Consider the following 19536-nt stretch of genomic DNA (forward strand, 5'->3'; position numbering starts at 1 on the left):
AGAAACCCTATACATCCAGGCATCTTCAAACTACGGCCCGCGGGCCACATGAGGCCCGCAGAGGAGTCTGATCGGCCCGCCAGGTTTTTTGGGCAGTGAGCGCAGCCGAGGTGTTACAGTAGGAATTAGTAGTTCATATAGTCCAGCCCTCCAGCTCTCTGAGGGACCGTGATCTGGCCCCCACTTTAAAAAGTTTGAGGACCCCTGATAGGCAGTCAATCCCCATTCCCCCGTCCATGAGTCCCTGACGGCCACTAATGTACTGTCTCTATAGATCTGTCCATTCTGGACATTTTCTATAAATGGAATTGTATAAGGTGTGTCTTTTCTGTGTCTGGTTTTTTTCACTTCCTGTAACTTTAAAATTTATTCATGTTGTGTGTGTCAGCACTTTATCCCTTTTTATGGCTGAATAATATTCCCTTGAACAGATATACCACATTTTCTTTATTTATTCATTAGTTGTGTTGTTTCCACCTTTTGGTTTATAAGTAACATTACAGTAAACATTTCCATACAAGTTTTTGTGCAAACATATGTTTTCAGTTCTCTTGGATAAATACTTAGGAATTAAATTTCTGGAGTGTATGTTAACCCCATGCTTAGCTTTCTGAGGGATTGCCAAAGTATTCTCCTATTTAGCTGGGTTTTTGTTTTTTTGTTTTTTTTAACATCCTGTAAATGTTGTACTTAATCTTAGATTTAACAGGGAGCAGGGTTGTGTTTTTAGTAAACCCATGTGACAGTTTGATGGCTTCATATGTCCTGAGCACATAAGAACATCAGCCATCCAGCAAGTATTTACTGAGCACCTCGGTAACAACACTGGGGATACCGCAGAGAGCAGAATAGAGAAAGTTCCCCTTGTCACAGACCTTACAGTCTGAGGGTGGAGAGAGTCCTTATATTAACCCTCTCTCTACCAGATGTGTAGTGAAACTGGTAAGTGCTCGGAAGGAAAAGTGCAGGGAGTTCATTTATACTTGGGATAATGGCGGAAAAGTGGGTGTCCAAAAATTTTCTCCAAAAAAGTGATGTTAAAACTGAAATCTGGAGAATACGTAGACGTTATCAGGGTGAGGGTGAAAAGAAAGAGTGCTCCAGCCATTGAAATATGTGCAAAGGATTTTTAAGCAGGAAAGAGCATGAGTCTGGGAGAGAGCAGAGGGGGTGTTAGCAGGTGGTGATGGAGACCTGCTTCATCTAAGGCCTTGTTCATGTTTGAGCTTATTATATGAGCGAACAGGAGTCGACTGAAGAGAGTTCTGAGCAAGTGATGAGTAATCTTTTTTAAGTATGCTTGTGTGTAAGGATATAAGGATACACATACATGGATACATCATAATACATCATTATTATTTATATGTAAAATCATTATATATAGTCATAAGAGAAACTAAATTGGAAAGAGATTAAGAATAAATGCGGGAAACTAGTGATGTGACTAATGCATACCTCTAGTTGGGAGATGATGGTTGCTTAAAATAGGGGTGCTGGTATTGGTGATAGTGGAGATCAAAAAAATTTTGGCAGTATTTGAAATGCTAAGGTCATGAAACCAACAGAACATTTTTAGTAGTAAAAATTATTCTCAATTTTCCAAGTTTCCCTCCCCATATTAGCAAACAAACAAACAAAAAACACTTTAAAAATGGAGATGAACAGTTAACAGTCATTAAGAGCATAATAAAACTATCAAAAAACATAATACAGCATTGTTAAACAAATAAGTTGCTTAGCAAGTATTGCCACAAAAAGAACAACAAAACAATAAGAAAGAAACCCCGCTAGAACTAATAAACGGATTTCACAAAGTTTTGGGATGACAAGGTCAATGTATAAAAGTTTAATGCACTTTTATATACTACCAGTGACTAGTTTAAAAATGGAATAAAAAATATTGTTTACAATATAAGAAAAAAACTTAACAAGTATCAGGAAATAAATCTAATGAAAGACCCCTACACTGAAAACTACAAAAACATATTTAAGAGAAATTAATGAAGGCGGAAATAAAATCAAAGATACAGCTCATCCATGAGTTAAAAGACTTGAACCCCAAATCAAAATCCTGAGAGGTTTTGTGTGCTTTTTAAGAATTGACTATTTGGTTTTAAAATTTATATGGAAATGCAGAGAACTTAAATATCCAAAACAATATTGAAAAAAAAGAACAAAGTGAGAAAAGACCATAAAGTTACAGTACTCAAGATGGTATGTTGGTTTGAAGATATGCAAATTGACCAATGGAGTAAATACAGAGTCCAGAAATTGATCCACCATAGTGCTCTGGTAGTTTAATGGGAGAAAGAAACATCTTTTAAACAGAATCTCAGATATCTTAATTGAAAGCTCAATGTGAAAATGCATACATATTGTGTGATTTAGTTTAGTGTGTATGAGATAAAAGACTAATAATCTTCAATGACTATAGTTGCCTCTGGGGATGGAGAGGTGGATTGTACAGGGGCACAAGCAATCTTTCTGGAATTCTGTTTCTTGTCCCAAGTAGTGGATTCACAGGTGTTTAATTTTCAAAGTTCATTGAATAGAACTCTGAAGATCTGTACATATCATTATGAGTCACACCTCCATTAACAAAAGATCTCACAGACTTGAGCCAGGTGACAGGTACCCTAAAGAAGGAAACCAGGCTGGTATAGAGCAGTAGGAGACCATGAACACCGTAATAGGGTGGTGGCCATTAAATATCTGCTGTATGGCTTCTGACAAGCCTTAAGCTTGTCAGGCACTTTTCCACATTATCTTTGTGGCACTGTAATTCCTCTAGATTAGGGGTGTTGAACTCAATCAGAGAAGGGGCCAAACTCTAAAATCCAGCCTAAATCGCGGGCCGAATGGTTTACTGAACAGTCATAAACTGTCACTGTGATGGAAACGCAGCGGAGTGCAGTGATGACAGTGCGGTGCGGGCCACATTGCAAGGCCTGGTGGGACGGATTTGGCCCGAGGGCCTTGTGTTTGACACATGTGCTCTAGATGCTGGAGAAAGCCCTTAGCAACACCAGTGATATTCCCCTCTATTGGTGATGCTTATTGTGGGGTCTAAAATGTACTATGATTGTTTCTAATTCTTTGTATTATTTTACATTTCATTGCTGTCATAATTTTAAACCTGTCAAAATGGCTCCTGGTTAATTTATTGGAAGCTATTTATTTAAAATGGGCATTTCATCAGAAATAGGTTTTGATTAGTAGTAAAGCTGTTCTTTGAAATGTGACTTTTTTTTTTCTTTCTTTTCAGTGTTGAGAAATGGTGCTTGGGAAATTGTACACTGGGAAAAGGTATGCATTGATTCTTACTGTGTTCCAGGAGAAATGCATAATAGTGGATGTAATTTTTATGTCTAATATAAAAACAAAGGTCAAGAATTCCACCAATGTGAAAGCTGTCTAATATTGATGTTGTAAGCATACATGGAGTCTTCAGTTAGTCATATTTTTTAATAATTTTGCCATATGCTAGAAAGACTGTTTTCTTGAAAAGTAATATTTAGATCTTTTTAATTCTTTTTTGGTTAATTTACTCACAAGACCTCTAATATGGTCATTAGTGAGTTAAGGCATAATTTAGCAAGTGTTATCCACGTGTTCATATGCTATTCAGACCTCAGTTTTAAAAGGTAAGCAATTGTTGTTAGTTCTCACTTAGTTCTAGAACAGTGGTCGGCAAACTCATTAGTCAACAGAGCCAAATATCAACAGTACAACGATTGAAATTTCTTTTGAGAGCCAATTTTTTAAACTTAAACTTCTTCTAACGCCAGTTCTTCAAAATAGACTCGCCCAGGCCGTGGTATTTTGTGGAAGAGCCATACTCAAGGGGCCAAAGAAACGCATGTGGCTTGCAAGCCGCAGTTTGCCGACCACAGTTCTAGAACATTTAACCTCTAGTCACCCACAGATGAATGACCTTTGTACTTGGTAGGAGACTTTGGAATTGAGGCCTCTCTCCCAAGGGGACTTTGTTCCCTGAGCTTGCCAGGGCAGCAGAGATGTAGCCCACAGCCAGTTTATTGGTACTTCATGTGTCCCAGTAGATTAAAGGCCGTGCTCTTGATTCTACCTTGTGATGTTCACAGTTACCTCATATCCCTGCCCACAACAGGATTTCCTCTGAATCAATACATTTTTGTTATTTTAAATCTGTGGCTAACATAGGTATTGACATCTCCCTTGCTAGGTATTTGGAAACTTACCACTCGCTTTGGTCGAACATAAAAGTAACAAAGTGGCTGAAACCGGTTTGACTCAGTGGATAGAGCACCGGCCTAGGGACTGGAAGGTCCCAGGTTCAATTCCTGTCAGGGGCATGTACCTTGGTTGCGGGCACATCCCCAGTAGGGGTGTGCAGGAGGCAGCTGGTCGATGTTTCTCTCTTATTGACTTTTCTGGCTCTCTGTCCCTTTCCCTTCCTCTCTAAAAAATCAATAAAATATATTAAAAATATATATATTTAAAAAAGTAACAAAGAGGAAAATATTTTGATTATGCTTTTCTTATTTCTGCAATAGTCACTTCTTTTTCAGAAAAGCAATATATATTTTAAAAAAGCCACCAAAAGTTCAAAATAATGTTACAAAAGAGTGCCTTTTATGCTTTTGACTGGCATTTGTGAATCTTAACACTTTAGAGAGAAAACAGATAGGATATTGTCCAGTATGATAGATTGAATTTTATTATATATTTCCTTCATATAGTGTAGTTAACATAAATGCATGTCCTAACAAATTGATAGATGTGTTTCTTAACCTTCTCACCTATAGTGCTTGTTCAGAAAAGAAATAGTTGTTAAGTAGGGGATAACCATCTACTACACTCGTAACATTGACCTCTCAAAATATCTTATTTTCCTAATAAGCAGCCATTCCAAGATTGTGCTAATCTACCTGGATTATTGTAGCTCTTTTCTCAGTTTTTATAGAAAAAAAATAAATTATCAGCCCCAAATTACCCCAAATGATAGCATTTCCAGTTCTCTTGGAGATCTGTGCCATACTTGACATCCCACTTTGAGACACAGAATAGGGATAGAACTTAAGAGTGTTGCCAAAAGTCATCCAGCCAAAATGAGCTGGTTACTTAGTAATTAGAATTAGATAATTAATTAATTAGAATGAATAAAAGTTGGTTCAACGATGAATTCAAGATAAGTGTTCAAATACTACCAGCATTCTTTTGTTGATAATAACAAGATTGAAAATACAGTAGGAAGCTCTGGCTGGTTTAGTCAATGGATAGAGCATTGGCCTGCAGCCTGAATGGTCCCAGGTTCAATTCTGGCCAAGGGCACATGCCTGGGTTGCGAGCTCAATCCCCGGTAGGGAGTATGCAGGAGGCAGCCTCTCTCATCATTGATATTTCTATCTCTCTTTCCCTCTCCCTTCCTCTCTAAAATCAATAATATATATATTTTTTAAAGTCACTTACTTATAAAAAAAAAAAAAAGAAAAGAAAAGAAAATATAGTGGGGAAATAAGTTCTCATTCCCAATGGCATGTTAGTGAGATATTTACTACACATAAACTTAAAATATATATTACCTTGGTAAAGAAAACATCAAAATTTTAGATATTTAAGATTCACATAAATGTACAAATTTTCATATTCCTAGAAAAGCTAAAAATAGCAACTGTTTCCAAGTATTCATGTAATATAATCCCAGAGAAAGTGTTCTCTTCCTAAAGAGCTGACTAAATTTCTCATCTTAATTTCAAAAAAGTAAACAACTGAGAAAATAGAAAAAAAAATATTTTGGAAAGATGAAGAAGAATGTGGAAGGATTAATTATAAAATGGGAAGCAAAACTTATTAAAATCATGTATATATGTTGCAAAAATACACATTGATAGATCAGTTTCTTAACCTTCTCACCTATAGTGCTTGTTCAGAAAAGAAGCACTATAGTTGAGAATAAATAGAAGAAAATAGAATACCCTGAAATAAAGTCCATTTAGTATTTGATAAAGGAGACAAAAAAAAAAAAATCAATGATAAAAGGAATGTTATTTAGGATCACAGATTAAATGTTACAAGAAATAATAGTTTATCTCTAAATCACAGCCTTGGCTAAAATAAATTCCAACTGGCTAAAAGAGTTAAATGTTGAAACACTATTTTTGAAAAAACATAGAAATAGAATAAAGACTTTAATAAATATTTAGAGAAGAGCAAGATCTCAAGATCTATGGAATTTGATTATACAAAATTTAAAACTAACATACAGCAAAAACTACCACAAATAAGGTGAAATATGGAAAGTACTTACACCAAATATGATAAAAGTTTAAAATCATCTATACTTATAAATGGGTAATATGCTAATTAGGCTGGACATCTTTCGGACGTCCTTCCAGACAAAGCCACAGTGGCAGGGACTGAAGCAAAGGTGGTTAGGGGCAATCAGGCCAGCGGTGGGGAGCAGTTAGGGGTGATCATGCCAGCAGAAAGAGAGATTAGGGTCAACCAAGCAGGCAGGCAGAGTGGTTAGGGGTGATCAGGTAGGCAAGCAGGCGAGTGGTTAGGAGCCAGCAGTTCTTGATTGCAAGAGGGATGTCCGACTGCAGGTTTATGAAGGATCAGGCCTAAATTGGCAGTCAGACATCCCCCAAGGGTTCACAGATTGGAGAGGATGCAGGCCAGGCTAAGGGATCCCACCCCCGCCCCCCGCCTGTGCATACATTTAATGCACTGGGCCCTCTAGTCTATATAATAAAAGCCTAAGCAACTGTTATGGTGGAATGATCAGAATGGCCATTCACTATGATGCACACTGACCACCAGGGGGCAGACACTCAATGCAGGAGCTGCCACCTGGTGTTCAGAATCTGGACTCACAGCTGGTGAGTCTAGAAGTGGTGGCGGAAGTCCCAGACTGTGAGAGGGCACAGGCTGGGCTGAGGCCCATTCCGCCCCCATGCACGAATTTTGTGCACTGGGCCTCTAGTTGTTATAAAATAGGAAATAAAAGTTGGCAATAAGTAAGAAGTATAACCTGACTCAGTATAATATTCAATATAATAATAACAGTTGCTAATTTAAACAATATTGAAGTCTCACTTGCTATCTATTCAATAAATAAAAACAAACTCTTGTGTACTTCATAATTTTTAATTTTATGAAGTATTTCATTCACATGTTATTGTCGATTAGCAGTTTGGCTCTTCATATTGAGAAGTATAAAAAAAAGGACTCTAGAAATTTATCCCAAGAAAATAATCACAAAGTAAGGGATAACCTATATATGTGTAAAAATATTTATTGTAGCATTATTTATAATAGTGAAAAATTAGAGTATGTGGATACCTAGCAATAGGGAACTTTATAAATAAAGTATAACACCCTGCACTCTGGTATATTTTGTGACAAGTAAAAGCTATAATTTCAAATACTATAACAAAAATTTATACCATTCATTCAACAAATATTTATTGAGTGTGCCAAGCAGTGAGCTCACAGCAGCAAGCAAGAAGTGAGGGTTTCTGCGTCATAAAATATAATCATAGGTGAAAAGAACAGAGCAGTATATGTATATATACACTAAGAGGCGGACTTTGTAAAAAGGGTTTATAGAACATCAAAAGTGGACAGGCATGAAAGTAGGCTTGCTTGTTGGGTTCGCCAGACTGTGGGGCAAGTCTTTTCCTTCCTTACCTTATGTAATATTTTGTGCAATTAAAAATAAAATCAGTAAACCAAACCCGAAAGTCAGATTCACATACCAAGGTAATATAATAGACCTTAGTGCAAATGGGCTTTAATTCAGGGTTCTTGCTTTCTCTGACGCTCTAAAGGTGTGGCTACTGTGGTTGCTTTTTAATGGTTCTCCAAGGACCTACAAATTTGTCCAGCACACATCCCAGTCATCCACAGATGGGCAGGCTTCAGCTCCCAAACATTAACAGTCATCTCCCCAGGTCCTGGCCTGAAGCCTTTTCTCAAAGTTAAGTTGCTGGGTTTTTCTTTGGGTAAAGCCCTATGCCAGGCATTGCATCTCCACTCTTGAAATGTCAACATCCGTCTTCATCGTCTTCACCACAAAGACCAGTTGTTCAGAGACCAGTCTGCAGCTGAAACTGTTCACAGTAGCAGGTAGAATTTTAGGGTCAACTCATCCTTCTAGCTTTGCAACCAACCTCAGAGTGGTCTGTAGACTTGTGTACAAGTCACTCTATAAAGCTGCTTTAATGCATGAAGTTTCCACCATGAAATGTATTTCTTTGGATTCAGAATTTATATCTCCAAAATTCCCTGGTGAAAACAAGCATGCTGAAGCCTCCAATGGGACAAAGACAGATTTAAAAGCAGCCTATTTTAGTTTGATAAGGTTACCTTTTACATAATCCCCCATTGTAATACTAATGTCAGTGACTTGAAGAGGCTCAAGGTTCTGGCCTAAAGCCCTACATATTTTCGTAACTGCAGTGTGTTGGGGATTAAAACTGCTTTGTCATGATATTCCTCCAATGAGAACTTGTGGTCAAAGAATTTTCGGCATCTTGACCTTCTCCTCTGTCTGTTCCTCTTATTCCCACACCCAGCTGGGCGGGGGAATGCCACATTAGGAGCTCAGAACCCGAAAAGGAAAAGGTGTTTGCTTGCCTTTGAGAAAGTGATCTGAACCCTAGGCATCCTTAGGAGGAGGGCCAATCCCTGCTTTCCTGAGAGCTGCCTTCGCACTTAGCAAGCCTTGTATTTCCCAGGCCACTGAGGGAACTACAATACACCGTAGAAGATGCTATTGAGGATAATATTTTCTTTTAGTCTTCAGTGTAATACTCACAAGTCTTTCTTTGTCTTGCAATGAATACAAGTCATGGAAAGCAGTACAGTCAATTACAAATTTTCTTAAGTCTGTTAGACTCTAACATTGTAGTATAGATCCTGATTTTTGAAGCATATAGTCCAATTGGAGAGTGAAGGTGAGTGCATAGATAGCGATTAAAGAACAATTAAGTGGTAACCTGGGTATCATTCTATCTAAGTGCCATGGCACAGAGAGCTTACATTTCTTTATCTTGCTTTCAGTTGGAGCTATCTGCGTATTACCACCACACATAACTTTAGGGACCATTTTACACCTATACTAGCTCTTTTTTATTTTCCCAGATTTTGGATTTCAAGGTCCCTGGCAATTTGTCAATTTCAGATGATTTGAATATCAACTGTAATACATATCTTGTGTGTGTGTGTGTGTGTGTGTGTGTGTGTGTTTTAATATATATTTTTATTGGTTTTAGAGAGGAAGGGAAAAGAGAAAGATAGAAATATCAGTGGTGAAAGAGAATCATTGAGCAGCCGCCTCCTGCACACCCCACATTGGGGATTCCTGGTCAGGGCGCATGCCCAAACCCAGGCATGTGCCCTGACCAGGAATCAAACTGTGAACTCCTGGTTCATATATCTATGCTCAACCACTGAGCCATGCGGGTCTGGCTCTAATACACACCTTTTAATCAAAGCATCCAGTGCTTCCCTACCTGGATAACCAGCACACAACCTTCCTGACCTGTTCCTCCCCCAGAGCATAAAGTAGCTGGAGTGGGCTGTCCCTGCAGCGATTTCTCTTTTGTTATTCCCCGGAGAATGCCATTCTCTCCTTCCCTGTAGTTAAGTGTTATTTTAGGGTTCAAGGAAAAGTAGAGAGGGGAAAGAACAAAAAGGCTTTAACTAAAAAAAAAAAGGGGGGGGGGAACTATAATAATAAAAAAAGCTTTTCTTCTTGATTAAGAATTGAAACTTATTTTTAGGTTCATTGGGCTACAAAGAGAGGGCAACTTGCATGCTCTAATGGGAGCAGTCATCAGTGTAATGAGTTGGAGTTGTATTGTTTGCTAGAAGCTCTGTGACAAGCCCTCACTTAAGTTACTTCTAACAGTTTCTGGTGTAGTATATCTTTAGTTTGTCTTCAGTCCATACTCACAAAAATGCTAACAGTAGTAAAATGAGAAATATATTAAAATTTAAAATACAGTGATAGTGTCACTATATTTAGTTGTGCAAAATAAGGCTTTGTAGGCAGTCAGAAGTAGATTTCAGTCTAAGCTCTTCATCTCACTGTGATTTTGGGCAAGTAACTTAGAACTTAAGACCCATTTTCTTCCTCCCTAAATTGGGAATTATACTAATACTATTGTATTTCATAAGGTCATCATAAGGAATAATTATATGTGTAATATATATTTATAATATACTGAGTGGCCAGATTATTATGATCTTTGAATGCATAATAATCTGGCCACTCAGTATATATATGTAATATACCTGTAATAAACATAATTTGATAGCTTTTCCAGTTATATTGAGATTTCCTTAAACATGGTAAAGATTTCATTTGATAAATTTCTCCTTTTTTTTTGTCATAGTGACAGAGTATGATAAGTTGAGATGTCAATTAAATTGATAAAATGGATAGATTTATTTTATTCAGATGGTATATACCTGATAAAGATACTGCATTCATTTTTTAAAGGAATTCCCCATCCTTGGCCTCACTGGGAGATAATTTTTTTGCCATTTTGGAGATAAGTGGTTCTTGTTTGCCAGTAACTATTTTTACTGTATTTTATGTTTAAGTACAATGGGTTGTGTATTTGTATCTATCTTTCATTGCAAATAATTAACCAATTCCCAGTTTTCTTTCAGGTAAATGTTGGAGATATAGTTATAATAAAAGGCAAAGAGTATATACCTGCTGACACTGTACTTCTCTCATCAAGGTAGAGATACCTACTGATGCTCAAACAGTGTAGAGGATGGTCTCTCTACCCTGCATTGACCTTGTATTTCTCCAAGGAAATAAGGAATAAACGAAGAATTTTAAACCTCTCTGATGATTCTGAATTAAGCATTAAAAATTTGATTGTTCTTAAGAGACTCTTTCATGTTTGCTATATAAAATAAATAATAAGCACTGTACTTTATAAATCAGAACTTATAATTATGGTTAAGAGTCTCTTCCTCTGGATATGTCCAGATCCTTTAAATGTGGACCATTAACTCTTATCTGATTTCCTGTCATTTATTTTATATAATACATGGATTGGGTTGTACTGATTTTATCTTGCAATCCTTGTTCATGACGAATCCCTTTATGATGCATTTGTATCTCTCTCCAAAGTTACTTGATTTTTATGGTGCATTGGTACAAGAAAATGGATGATTTCTTTTTTTGGCATCATATCTTTTGAAATGCCATACTCTTCCAAGAAAAATTGCAGTATTTTTATCCTTTTTATTTTAAAGTTCTTTCCATTACTGAGTTTAGATAATTTTTGTTTCACTCATATTTAAGATAGTCATGAATTAGTATTCAGAACATATGACACTGTTACCCTTTAAAGAATATGACTTTCAAATGGTTTTTGGTTTAAAAACTATAAAACTAGTCCTAACATAAAATAAAAAAATAATGTTTTTAATCTTTTAGAGGTTGTTTATCGTCATTTCCTTGGACAGTTTTATTTGTAAAATCCACATATAAATATGGACAGTGTCCTTTTTTTCAAAATCTGTTTAATCAGGTCTTTATGGAAAGTGATTGGATGTATGACAAATTAGTGAAATTCGAATGAGCAAGTAAAACTTATCCAGATATTTATAGAAGTAAGCCTATAAATAGTTGAAATATATTTTTATATTTTTTAATCAGGAGCTCTGTGCCATTTCTTTATAGATTTTGAAGTTATGAAGTTTTTAAATTAACCTTTATGTTTATAGTTTCCTTTACTTAGCGTTTGATTAGGGTAGGTTTCTAAAACTGAAGTAAAGGGGGTGGCCCGCACATGGCAGTGTGGGAATGAGTTTAACAGGCAGTCTGTTGTCTTTGTCTCAGGTGCTGTAGGGCCTCAGTATGAAAGAGCACTGCTTAGTCTAAGCCAAGAAACTTGGCCCCCTATCTCCTTAGGAGATAGGGGGCCAAGTTTCTTGGCTTGGTGATTTTGAACAAAACACTTAATCGCTCAGGCCTTAATTTCATATCTTTTTAACTGAGGAAGATAGATTACTTAAACTCTCATAATCCTCAATTCTTGTTGTTTAAATTGATAGCATTTCATTAAGCTTTCAGCATGTCTGACCTATAGAATGATATGCCAAATAAAAGTTTGAGAAATATACTAGATGACTGACCACCTGAATGTCATGTTTATATAATTTTCAAAATTATAGTAAAACATTTCATCAATTTGTGTATTGATGTTTTTCTGATTAAACTTATCATGGAGACATTATCATAGAAATAATAACATATGTTGAACCATTGATTACAATGTTTAAATTTCGTATGCTCAAAATTATGAAGGTAACTGCCTATACTGCCCTGGCTTTGTACTTAGCTCTAAGTTAAAAGTTGTCAAAACATTTCTCATCTGCCTCTTTCTTAATCCCAGAAATTTCCATAATGCTCTGTTCTTGTAGTTCTTAAACTTCAGGGCATTTTAAAAGGATTTATTTTCTAAACATTAAAAACATTTACTGGTGGCTATCAATATTGGCAAATCAAAATAGTTCCTTATATCTTAATATAGCATCCACAGTGATTAACTTCCTCCAAAAATTAGTACTTTTAAAAAGGTTACCTGATATTTCTGTCCAAGTGACAAAATACCACCTGTCAGTCTTTTTTTTTTTTTTTTTCCAAAGGGTTTTTTAATTACTTGGCTCTTTTGAAACTTCATTAGATTTTAAAAGCAGGTGAAGTTTTGTCATCATTAACAGAAAGAGGAATTTTGGCTTTATTTTGTTTTTGGCCACTTAACTTTAGCTAATGATAAGGTCACTGTTAGACTACTTAATTCCTAATCTAATATCTTCATTATACCGTATATCTGTTATCAAAATAAGTACATGGTGATTTTCCCCTGTACTAGCAATAAACAACAATTTATAATATTTCAATTTCTAATTTTTAAATTATTAATTACTAGTAGTATATCTTCTTTGAGGTAGTTTGAAATTAAAGCATGAACATGTTGAAAGTAGTTTCATTGATTTTCATTCTGAAATAAAGAAACTGAAATTTTGTCATATAACAAACAAATAGATGCATGAGTTTAGAAAGTATAAAATAGAGTTAAATAACTCAGACTATAAATTCAAATCCAAACAGGTTCTTGGCATGTCTACTTTATACTTTAGAGATTTTTCTCCCAGGTTCAAAGGATTACCCACCCAAAATGATACATTTCTACACTTTATTAGTTATTAAATAACTCAAAACACTGCAATTATGCCTCCTAACATCCTAAAATCCATGTATTTGCAGGCCTGCATTAAAGTTGATAAGATATTTATGTAATAACTTTGAAAATATTTTGTAATCAGAAAATTTTAAAGGTTTTTTTTTTTAGTGTATGTATAAAAGAAGAGCTAGTGTAGTATACTCTGTTTTTCAAAAGTAGTTTCCTAAAAAGTAATTTCCACAATTATTTCCTTCTATGCTAGGAGTGGACACAGAGTAGATTGGCAGGAGAGTGGGGGAATTAGAGAAAATAAAATCTTTCAGATAAAGTAGCTCTCTATATAGAAAGATCTTTTTATTAAATATGATACGATGTGTTTATAATTAAATTTTTGATAAATCAGAAATTTTCACATTAAACGTTGAGCTTGAAAGTGAATACATAATCCTTCAATAGTCCATGTTTTCTTGTACCTTTGGACCTGATCAAAATAAGTTTTGAAAAAATTGGCATTAGACATTTTATTAACATGTGTTATTTTCTATAATAATTTCAAACTTTCTGTCTCCTTTGTCCATTTGTTGTTTTTCTCTGTTATTTTTTTTTCTCCATTTTGATTATTTTAAACTGGGACCTGTAGGTGGCAGTAGGGGAGATAGTGAAAGTGACCAATGGGGAGCATCTCCCAGCAGATCTCATCAGCCTGTCCTCAAGGTTAGAGCATGGAGCCCTGCAGGATGTGTGCATGGGATCCTCACCCTCCAGCAGAGAACAGTTACACCAAAAGATGACTGAGTTCTGTGTCTCTTCCTAGAAAACACAGACTTTTTTCTACTTCTTGGGGATGGACATTTCACAGATGTTTTAAAGGCCTTGTTGAAAGCAATGTTGGCTGATGTTCATCCCTTAAGTAGGCAGATTCAGCTCCTATCAGTAGGAGCCCATGAGGCATGCCATTAAAGCTAGACTTTAATTTCCTGTGCATCATTCATATATATATTCATTTTTTTTTAACAACATGCCTAAATACTAAGGCTTAATTCAGTGCTTCTCCAGGATATTATTTTGAACAATGTTAAGCTTTACATGAAAGCTATTGAGAAATATTTAAGATTTTAAATGGTTGTCTTACATCTGAAATTTTCTGTAAGTTCTAGAGAATCCCTTCAGCACACATGGCTGTTATTTGGGCTTGTCTAGGGTCTATGGAGGACTCCCTGCACAAAGCTCACTGTTGTACATTCTGTACCGCATGCTCCAGGGTCAATCGTTATCCCATTTGTAACTAGTGACAAAATGCACATGACTGTGGTAATGTCAGCTGTCTGCTAGTGTCTTGAGTGTGATGTGCATCTTGTTTCATTTTCCCCACTCGCTAATCAAAAAGCCTGCTTTGCTTCTCGGCCTGTAGTTTGTGTGTTGGATGTCTTCATACTTTGCTGAAATATCTAATGTGTAGCATGATTCTTCTCTGATACATCTTGCTGCCTTTTCATAGCACTGTTAAGAACCGCTTCAGTAATAGCTGTCTTCAGGGATTAATATGTTCTGAATTGGATGCATATTTAATTTGCCCCATTTCAAGTAGAAATCAGCCATTTAACTTTCTAATTTCCTAGCCATTTAAAGTCCTAGAAAAGTTGCTTTTTGGAAAAAAAAAAATAGAATTAGAATGTTATTCTCATTTTAATGGGAGAATAGCCTTGGATCTGTAAAGTAAAACTTTTAATGCCTTTTTTACTGCCCAAATCTGTAATCAGCATTGTTCATTTAGCATGTGTTTATCGTCATGCTTCTGTATTTTCAGAAGATGTGCTTTATAATTTCATAAACCATTTCTGTTCCAAATATATACATAAGTAAATTACAAATTGAGAGCAATTGCCAGAGCCACATTAGTATTGTAACAGTAATAATAATAAAAAAAAAAAACTTTGAATAATTGATAGAATGAAAAATAAATATTGAAAATTTTTCCCGTTGGGGAAAAGTATCAGTTTTTATGGGATTATAAAAAAGCCCATAGAGTAAATTGAAGAACATGAGAACATGCAAAGTTACTTTAAAGTGAATCTGTAAAATATTTTATAGCCATATGGTTAATAATTTTCACAGATCTTCAGGACACAAGCTCTATGCCCATTTTTGAAACTCATAATAGTCTGTTTTGCACATACACACATTGGAAGTTGATTAGAAAATTCCAGATGATTGTAACTAATAAATTTATTTCTTCCCAGCTTTGAATACACATGCTCGTTAGAGAGTGCCTTCATATTTGCTTGTGTGATGTTCCCTAATTAGGCTTATGTAATGGAGTGCCAATAAGACTTATTAACTTCAGAACGCTTTGCCTTATATTTGAGAACCAGCTTATACATTGGGACATTATGTACTATACATAATAACCTGTCTATAATTATTACACAAGGACAGTTAGTATGTGAAGGGGCAGGATATAGGTGGTTCAGGACACGGTGTTTGTAGGGGAAAGAAAAAAAAAAAAGCTGGAGTACCTACCGTCCCACCAGCCAGTGAACACCAGGATCTTCTAGGTCAAAGAGCAATAGGGCTAAATTAGCTGGTTTTCGTTATATTTCGGTTTTTTACTGTCCCAACAGTCTCTAAAACAACTTTAAGAAACAGAATAGGAGCAGAAAGCTACTTTCACTGCAAAATCTGTTCATAACGTTTTTAAAAGTAGTTTCAAATTTTCAGTATCACAGTTCCTGTGATTCTAGTCATCTTCCCTACAAGGCTAGTACATGCAAGTCTGTAGAAGCAGCAATCTGGAATTTTCTAATCAACCACTTCCTGAACCGGTTTACATGTGGCTGTGAGCATGAACCTCACTTGATATTTTTGAGCGAAAGATAAATCTGGGCACATGTTGCAGATACAGTCTGTGATGTATCTTTGTGGATGAACACGAAGTCCGATGGGACACATTTAAGCATTTACTTCATCTTGAAGGTCTGCACTGATTGTTGCCAGGAAACCGCTTTGGGATCCTTCTGGCTGGAAAGCTGGTCCATGAGTTGTCATGCATGGGTTCTCCGCGCAGCGTTTTGTACTAAGAATGGAAACCGGCAAGAAAGGGGATGGCTAGAGCTTTGCTTAGAATGAAATCAGCTTCAGTGAGTCTGAGCAGTCAGGAAGCTAGTGTCATGCTTTTCTTCCCCCACTGACCCTTTCTCCTTTTCAATCTTAAACAACAGTGAGCCCCAGGCCATGTGCTACATTGAAACATCCAACTTAGACGGTGAAACAAACCTGAAGATTAGACAGGTAAGACCTGACACAGGTTTGTCTCGTGGCTGCTGTGTTCTTACATGGAATCAGTAGCTTTACTTCTGTCTCGAGTTGAAGTACCGGTTTTTTCGGACCATAAGACGCTCCGGACCATAAGACGCACCAGTTTTTAGAGAAGGGAAATGAAGAAAAAAAGATTCTGAAACAAATAGTGTCCTAAAATATTTTATGTGCATTAAAACCCAACATCACAGTCATAAACACATGTAATCAACCCTGTAAAGTAAATAGCAGCATTTAGAACCATTTTAGAGCCGGGCAAGCACACAGAGACCACACAGAGCTGGGCAAGTAAAAAAACTTTTTTTTTAAAGTATATGTGTAGGCTATATTTGGACCATAAGATGCAGGGACTTTCCCCCCCCACTTCTGGGGGGGAAAAAGTGTGTCTTATGGTCCAAAAATATGGTAATTCTGTCCAGTTGTGGATGTTTTCTCACTGAGCCCCTATGAAGAGGGTTTAGAAATCAGTATCATTATGTTTTTTGGAACACTCTGATTTACTTGCCTGATTAAATAGGGTCCTGTTTGTATAGATACTATTTTAAATATTTTTATGTAGTAGCCAACAATCTGATGATCACAATAGTAGTCATTCTAATTGCTTTTGTTGTGTGTTAGCTTATTATTTTTGCCTATTCACCTGACCCAAATTATTTGGCTTACCTATAGCGAGAAGACAGTTTTCGTTGCTGTTCTAATTGTCTCACTCATCTCAAGGAATAGTCTAGATTTGTTTATTTCTCACACCATCTCTAATAGAAAGCAACTGTAGGGTTTTTATCTTTAAAGTTGTAAAAGGGACTTGAAAAATGTACAGTCACTTTTCATTTGAAAAACAGGGATGGCTCTGAGAAATACATCCCAATGTGATTTCATCATTGTGCGAAACACGCGAACCTAGATGGTTTAGCCTACTACACACCTAGGCTGTAGTCAATTGCTTGTATACTACAAACCTGTACATGTTACTGCACAAACAACAGGAGGTTAAATCAACCACAAGAGAAAATGATGCCAACACTCAGTGTCTCAGGCTGCTGCCTCCTTAACACACATCCAGTTTATAGCACACTTTTTTTGTAAGTAGAAATGGTATTTTCTAAATCATGATTAAAAAAATATAGTAAATACATAAGCCAGTAACATCATCATTACCAAGTATTATATTATGTACTATACATAATTGTATGTGAGCAATGCATTGCAATGTCCGTAGGCAAAAAGGATTGTTCAGCTCCATGATAATCTTCCAGAAACGGTCACATACACACATTGGAAGTTGAATATGCCATCACTTGTTGGTCAAAACATTGTTAAGCTGCTCATGACTGTGTTACCTAGGGTTCTAGGTGAATGGGAAGAAGGACATGTGGTAGATTGGGGTGGAGGGGAGGGAAATCGGTCATCACAGCACCTGAGTTTGGCTCCAGACATTCCTTGGCCAGAGGGAAGAACTGGTTTGGACATAGATTTTATTCATTTTTCAGCCACTTTCTGAGATTCAGCAGAGAGATTCATACTGTACTTTTTTAAGAATTTATTTTAAAATATCTTTTCAGACTAGTTTATAGTCTCTCAACTATATTTTAGAACTTTCCAATAGATGTCCTATTCTTGTGCTAGAAACCTGTGTTCCAGTGGAAAGTAAGGGATCCCTTCATTAGGAATCTACAAAGAATGTTTGTTGTCTGAAGGGGAGAATTGTTTATAAAATAGTGGGACCTCTTATGTCAGAGGCCTGGGTGGATTCAGAATCCCTCCTTCCCCCCCACATGCAGTGTATTTGATATACTCTTTACTTACTGAAACATTTCTAAACAGGGCTTACCAGTGACAGCAGATATAAGAGACATTGACAGTTTGATGAGAATTTCCGGCAGAGTTGAGTGTGAAAGTCCAAACAGACATCTCTACGATTTTGTTGGAAACATAAGGCTTGATGGACATGGGTATGTAAAGTCGGTCTTCATAAGGACACAGAATCCCCTGTGTCCCAGTGTATTGCTAACCTGGGTACGTACTTCCTTGTGCTCTCAGTCTGAGCACTCAAAACCTTTTCCTTGAGCACTTGTACAGTACGTGAACCCAGAATCCACCATCTGAAAATGATGAGATCTGTGAATTTATTTTACCTTGTGTATTTATTATTTATTTTTATTTTTTTTAATATGTTTGTATTGATATCAGGAAGGGGGAGGGAGAGGAAGGTAGAAACATCAATGATGAGAGAGAATCATTGATAGGTTGCCTCCTGCATGCCCCACATGGGAAATTGAGCCCACAACCCAGGCATATGCCCTTACCGGGAATGGAACCATGACCACCTAGTTCATAGGTCAACCACTGAGCCACCTCTGCCTGGCACAAAGCTATTTTTAATTTAAAGGAAGATGAGGGAGGGGCGACAGAGCTCCTTACCTAAACACTTCCGAACATCTCAGAGCCCTAAATGGACTTAACTAAATCAGGGAAAGGCTTGAATAGGCTTGAAAATGAGCCTATTCCACAACGTTGCCTCCTATTTTAGATTGTGAATTTGTAGGAAATGGCAGGATTGATGTTTAAGGAGAAGCCACTGAAATGCTTCCCCGCAGCTGTTCTCATGTAAGAAAATTCTTATGGGCAGAAAAATGACTTCTTTTCTAAACATACAGTAAATCTGAGAAGGGTTATGGTATTTAAATAACAGAGCCTTTTTTTTTTTTTTTTTTTTGAACGTTATAGTGTCAGTAGGGCTCTGAAGCGTCTTAGAAAATGCCGTTTCTAATGCCAGTGTCCTCTGTCGCAGCACCGTGCCCCTGGGAGCCGATCAGATCCTTCTTCGAGGCGCCCAGTTAAGAAACACGCAGTGGGTTCACGGAATAGTCGTCTACACTGGACACGACACCAAGCTGATGCAGGTGGGCTTTGTATCCGGGCAGACCTCCTCCGCCTCGGTCTTTGGGACATGTGCTGTTTGTGGCTTTCGGTGCGGTCGTCCCACACTTAGTAAACCATCTGTCACAGATCCCTGCGCCCC

General features: G+C 36.7%; 1 protein-coding gene across 7 annotated transcripts in view; it reads left to right on the forward strand.

The window, feature by feature from the left end:
• Positions 1-19536, forward strand: part of ATP8A1 (ATPase phospholipid transporting 8A1) — a 203338-nt gene that overhangs the window by 50399 nt on the left and 133403 nt on the right. For 3 of the 7 annotated variants that reach the window (XM_036417408.2, XM_045573001.1, XM_045573005.1), the window contains exons 6-10: positions 3266-3306; positions 10666-10739; positions 16421-16490; positions 18339-18466; positions 19306-19417. In XM_036417408.2, coding sequence (XP_036273301.1) covers positions 3266-3306; positions 10666-10739; positions 16421-16490; positions 18339-18466; positions 19306-19417 — 425 coding nt within the window. Of the gene's footprint in view, positions 1-3265; positions 3307-10654; positions 10740-13842; positions 13917-16420; positions 16491-18338; positions 18467-19305; positions 19418-19536 lie in introns of those variants that run through there. The other 4 variants (XM_036417401.2, XM_045573002.1, XM_036417432.2 and 1 more) reach the window with 3 other exon arrangements.

This window comes from Pipistrellus kuhlii, unplaced genomic scaffold (assembly GCF_014108245.1).
Source record: "Pipistrellus kuhlii isolate mPipKuh1 unplaced genomic scaffold, mPipKuh1.p scaffold_m20_p_1, whole genome shotgun sequence".
Taxonomy (NCBI): domain Eukaryota; kingdom Metazoa; phylum Chordata; class Mammalia; order Chiroptera; family Vespertilionidae; genus Pipistrellus; species Pipistrellus kuhlii.